Source organism: Orycteropus afer, unplaced genomic scaffold (genome assembly GCF_000298275.1).
Source record: "Orycteropus afer afer isolate SDZICR_OR568_19922 unplaced genomic scaffold, OryAfe1.0 scaffold00154, whole genome shotgun sequence".
Taxonomy (NCBI): Eukaryota; Metazoa; Chordata; class Mammalia; order Tubulidentata; family Orycteropodidae; genus Orycteropus; species Orycteropus afer.
This window is the reverse complement of record NW_006921741.1, coordinates 6,081,966-6,087,064: the sequence shown is the minus strand read 5'-3', so window position 1 is coordinate 6,087,064 and position 5,099 is coordinate 6,081,966. Positions and strand designations below refer to the sequence as shown.

General features: G+C 38.2%; 1 protein-coding gene across 1 annotated transcript in view; it reads right to left on the bottom strand.

Moving 5' to 3' along the window:
* The window catches only part of EED (embryonic ectoderm development), a 58,388-nt gene that overhangs the window by 41,983 nt on the left and 11,306 nt on the right, over positions 1-5,099 (bottom strand). The window contains exon 3 of the mRNA XM_007946267.2: positions 2,823-2,915. Within this exon, the coding sequence (XP_007944458.1) occupies positions 2,823-2,915 (93 nt within the window). The remainder of the gene's footprint in view (positions 1-2,822; positions 2,916-5,099) is intronic.

Here is a 5,099-nt window from a genome sequence, read left to right as displayed (position 1 = left end):
TTTAGGCTGTCTTCATTTTGTTTTGATCTTTTCTCTGATTTATCCCTTTCCAAAGAAGTGTTCAGGTATTTGCCTTCAATCTCCCTAATTCTGTCTTCCTTTGCCCAGTGTCTATTTCTGAAAATTTAGTATTAATCTTTTGAATTTCTGTGTGTACATTTTGTATCATTTCTAATTTTTCATTTATTTTGTCATTTTTCTCTTGTATTGTCTTTCAAAATTGTTCTAGGGTTTTCTCTGTGTTTTCCTTGATCTGTCTCTCAATTCACTGAAGATACTTAAATATAATTCTTTTTAATTCCTTATCAGGGAGTTCCAATGCTGCATCTTCCTCAGGGATGTGTTTTGGGTCTGTATCCTGGTCCCTTGTTTTTTCTGCTTTATCTTGGTTCTTTGTGTGACTATTGATGTTCTATTGTCTCCGAGGCATTGTGAAGTTTTTGTGTTTATATTTAATTGGTGATTGTATGTTGGAGTGACTTACCCACAATTTTCATTTTCTTTGTTTTGCATGTTATCTACACAAGAGGGTAGTGTGCTCCTCTATTCGCTAGTTGACAGCACTTGTACACTTACCACCTATCTCCTTTCCTGTTGTCAGCCTCTTTTATGTCCCTGTCGACCTTGGCAAACAGAACCTATTCTTAGGTCCTGTTTTTGTTTAAGTTTTTCCACTAGCTGGTGCCTAATCCACTTCTATATAGTTCCTTTCAAAGCTCAGGGCTCCAGGATTATCTTCTGTATCTCTGTCAACTGGTTTTTCTTTTCTTTGTTGAAGAAGGTCTGTGTCACTTATCTGCCTATTCCTTCATCTCACCAGAAGTCTTCAGCCATGGTATTTTCAATCACCTCATATGCATGTGAGAGCTGGACAATGAATAAAGACTGAAGAAGAATAGATGGTTTTGAGTTGTGGTGCTGAAGAAGAATGCTTAAAGTACCATGGACTGCTAACAGAACTAACATGTCCTGGAGGAAGTACAGCTGGAATGCTCCTTGGAAGCGAGAATGATCACACTTCATCTCACCTACTTTGGTCATGTTGTCAGGAGGGGCCACTTCCTAGAGAAGGATTTCATGCTTGGTAAGATGGAGGGTTGACAAAGGAGGAGAAGGCCCTCAAAAAGATGGATTGACACAGTGGCTGCCGCAATGGGCTCAAGTATAGCAGGGATTGTGGAGCTGTTGTAGGATCAGGCGGTATTTTGTTCTGCTTTGCACAGGGTCGCTATGAGTCAGAGATGACTAAACAGTACCCAACAACAACAACATGCAGTGGGGAGTGTGCCGAAGAATGTATAGGGTTGGCAGACAATGTTTCTACAAGTGTATTTGTATGTTTTATAACAATTTCCAGGTATATAGTAGAGTTGACAAGGGACAAGGCTGTGGTCACTTCTTGGCCACAGCCAGCTACCCAGAGGGAGCAGGTAGTTGGACATGTGGGCTTGGGACCACAGTCAGAGGGGGCATCAAGCTCAACTGGCATAGCATGCTACACAAAAACATTGTTTCACATCCTACTTTTGCGACTAGCAACTGGGATCTTAAGAGCTTGCAAGCAGCCATCTAGATCAAGCAATGGGTCTCTTCTTGTCCATAGCAAAGAATAATGGGAAAAAACAAAACAAAACAAAGACACATGGAAACAATCAATTCAAGGGATTGGTACACCATGCGATCCTCAGCCTACACGACTATGAGATCAGAAGAACCAGATGGTACCTGGCTACCACTGTCAACCACGTGGAGGCAGATCTATGTAGGAGATCAATGTGGAACAAAACTTAAAATCATTAAAAAAAAAAAAAAAAAGTGACCAGGTTTGCTGGAGGGTGAAGCATGGTGGAACCCCTGAGACTATGGCCCCTATCTGCCCTGCAGGTCTGGAATTGAGCCCACTTCTATGGCTTCCAGTCAAACAAAGGACAGACATGAGCTGAACATTTACCATTTACATTAGGTAGATACACTCCCTGGAGAGATCAATCATGGGAGAATAGAAAGGCACAAGGAGACAGCTCAGGGGGCAGGAGTATATGGAAGGGAAGGACACAGGGAAGAGGTGGCTATAGGGAAGAAGTGGGAGAGCTGCTGTATTGTGGGAGAATACAGTCAATGTCATGAGATAAAGTGTATGTGAACTGCTGTATGGAAGATTAATTTGTAAACTTTCACCCAGATCACACTTAAAAAAAAAAAAAAAAAAAACTTCAACATTATTTATAGCCAATGAAATTAAGCTTTGCATTTATAGTCACTATGTTTATTATTTTTAAAAAGCACAGATTTCATATCCCATTTGAATGATAAGCAACTACTGAAATCATTTCAAGAAAAAGAGCAAAGTTAATTTTTTCAACTACTCCAAATATTTCTGAAGACAAATATAAAAGCTATTACATAAACAACTGGGAGTAGTATATGAAATAGAGACATATTTAAACAGTCAAGAATATTTGTTTTGGCAATTTCTAAAATGCTTCACTTTTACAAAAAACAAAAATAATAATAATAATTTCAAACCTGCTACAGGAGCTCTGGTAGCATAGTGCCTAAGGCACTTGACTGCTAACCAGAAGGCTGGCGGTTCAAACCCACCAGCCACTCCTTGGAAAGAAGGTTGGGCAATATCTACTTCCATAGTGATACTGCCTCGGCAACTCAAGGAGGGGTCGCTATGAGTTGGGGCCGACTCGACGGCACATAACAACACAGCAACAACATAGACAATTTGCTTAAAAATCATCCCACTTCAATATTATATTAACACCAGGGTCTGATAATCAGACCAAATGACAAACAGACACCTTAACACTTACCCTGTTGCTTCCCACAGTTGCAAACACCAATGGATCTCCTTCTTTACTGTGCCAGTTAAATTGAACTCCAAATAATGGTTGGTTATGATCTTCCTATAAAAGGAATGAAATAAAAATATTTTTAATTTTACAAATCAAAAAGTGACAGACCATTGACTTTCCCCGTTATTTTCAAAATGTAAGACATCTGTTTATTGTATATAGACTCTTAACACAAAAATTTAAAAAAAAAAAATTTTAAAACCAACTTTACTCTTCTGACTCAAAATTAACTGGGTAGTTTTGGTAGATGCACTGAATCTACTGGGCCATAAGGACATAATTTATTTTTGAGAAACAAGAAATTAACAAATCACTTTAAAGAGTCCACACAATTTCTCTAGCATTCACTGAACTTTTAAAAATATTTTTCCTATCACGTGAGGCATATCAGATTCCACTCATCTCATTGCTTTCCATTAATCTAGTAGAAACAATTTTAAATAACCTTAAATCTGGGTCTTAAAAGAAAATTATCCCAAGTAACTTCACAAAAACAACTACAAGTTTCTCTCTCTATCCAAAGGTACAGTATTCCTATGAGACTTTTCTTAAGCCAAAATGGAGTAAATGAAGAAGCAATCACCATTAATTTATATGGGAAAAGTGTTTTGAGCTTTCTCAGACCCATAAAATAACCTACCAAATCGTACCATATAATACATAAAACCTAAAATAACATTAATACATAGTGTTCAAACACTTAGTCCAAAGGTATGGTAGCTTGATGCTTAAATGCTGTGTAGTTCTCATGGAAGGAGTTTGGTGATGCCATTCTTGATGCTCTGGTCAAGGTGTGCCCTGCCTCTTTAATGGCTTGCTACAAAACAAATGCTGAACACCTAGTTTTGCTTTTCACATTTTTTTCTGAAAAGTGAAATCCTCTTAGGATTTCTTTCTATTACAAAAACAGGTACTATTGTAGGTTTTTCATAAAAGCAAAGTGGCATAAAACTTAACTTTCGAAAAGTAGAGGTATCTATACCAGGAGGCTATAATGTTGTTGTTAGATGTTGTTGAGTTGCCATCAACTCATAGGGACTATGTACAACAGAATAAAACACTGCCTGGTCCTACGCCACCCTAATAATCATTGCTATGTTTGAGCCCAAGCTGTAAGAAGTTGTACCCAAAAGAATAATTTTTGCTCACGTAAGTTCATTTATGTTAACAGAAGTTTTTTTCCAGTCTTAGAATTTTACTGGCAATCTCCTGGGATTTAACAGGAACTTTCAAGTCCCCTTTAGGGCACTATTTTCACTTTTAAAGTGAACAACTTTCATTTTTTATAATTAAAAAGGCACAGCATTAGGCTTCTGAAATATATAAACTGTAGTTAAAAGTACTTTTTCAGATATAGTACCTAAAAATAGGTTAATAAAATTGTAATGAATATCTCCTCCCTTTTAATATGCTTAGATTAATTTTTCTTTTTGTTCTTTGCTGCCATCAGTAGCCCCTGATTTCAGGCAACCCCATGTACAATGGAAGGAAGTGCTGCCTGGTCCTATACCAACAACATCATCAATTGTGGGTCAGACCCTTGTGATCCATAGGGTTTTTGTTAGCTGATTGTTTAGAAGTAGAATCATCAGGCCTTTCTTTCTAGTTCATTTTAGTCTGGAAGCTCTGCTGAAACATGTTTACCATAGTAACTCACAAGCCTCCATGGAGTAGCATGTGAAATAGAGTGGCTGCAGTGGCTGCATATGAGGTTCATTTGGCTCTAAATGAACCCAGATTTTGTGCCTAGAAGGCAAGAATTCTACCACTGAACCACCAATGCCTCCCCTCTCTCCTTTTAAAGAGGCATAATGTGATACACTAAGCATCTAATTTTGCTACAGAAGCAGGAAAATAATGATGTATAGCCATAACTTGGTTGCTGAAAGTGAGGATGACTTAAGGCACTTACTGATGAAGGTTGAAGAATACAGTCTGCAGTATGGAGTATGTCTCAATATAAAGAAAACAAAAATCCTCAGAACTGGAACAATGAATAGTATCACACTAAATGGAGTAAAGATTGAGGTTGTTAAGGAATTCACGTTGCTTGGTTCTGCAGTCGATGCCAATGGAAGCAGCAGTCAGGACATTAGACGACGTGTAGCATTGGGAAGGTCAACTGCGAAGGAACTGTTTCAAGTGCTGAGAGCAAGGATATCTCCTTGAGGACTAAGGTGCGCCTGACACAAGCCATGATATTTCCAATCGCCTCATATGCATGTGAGAGCTGGA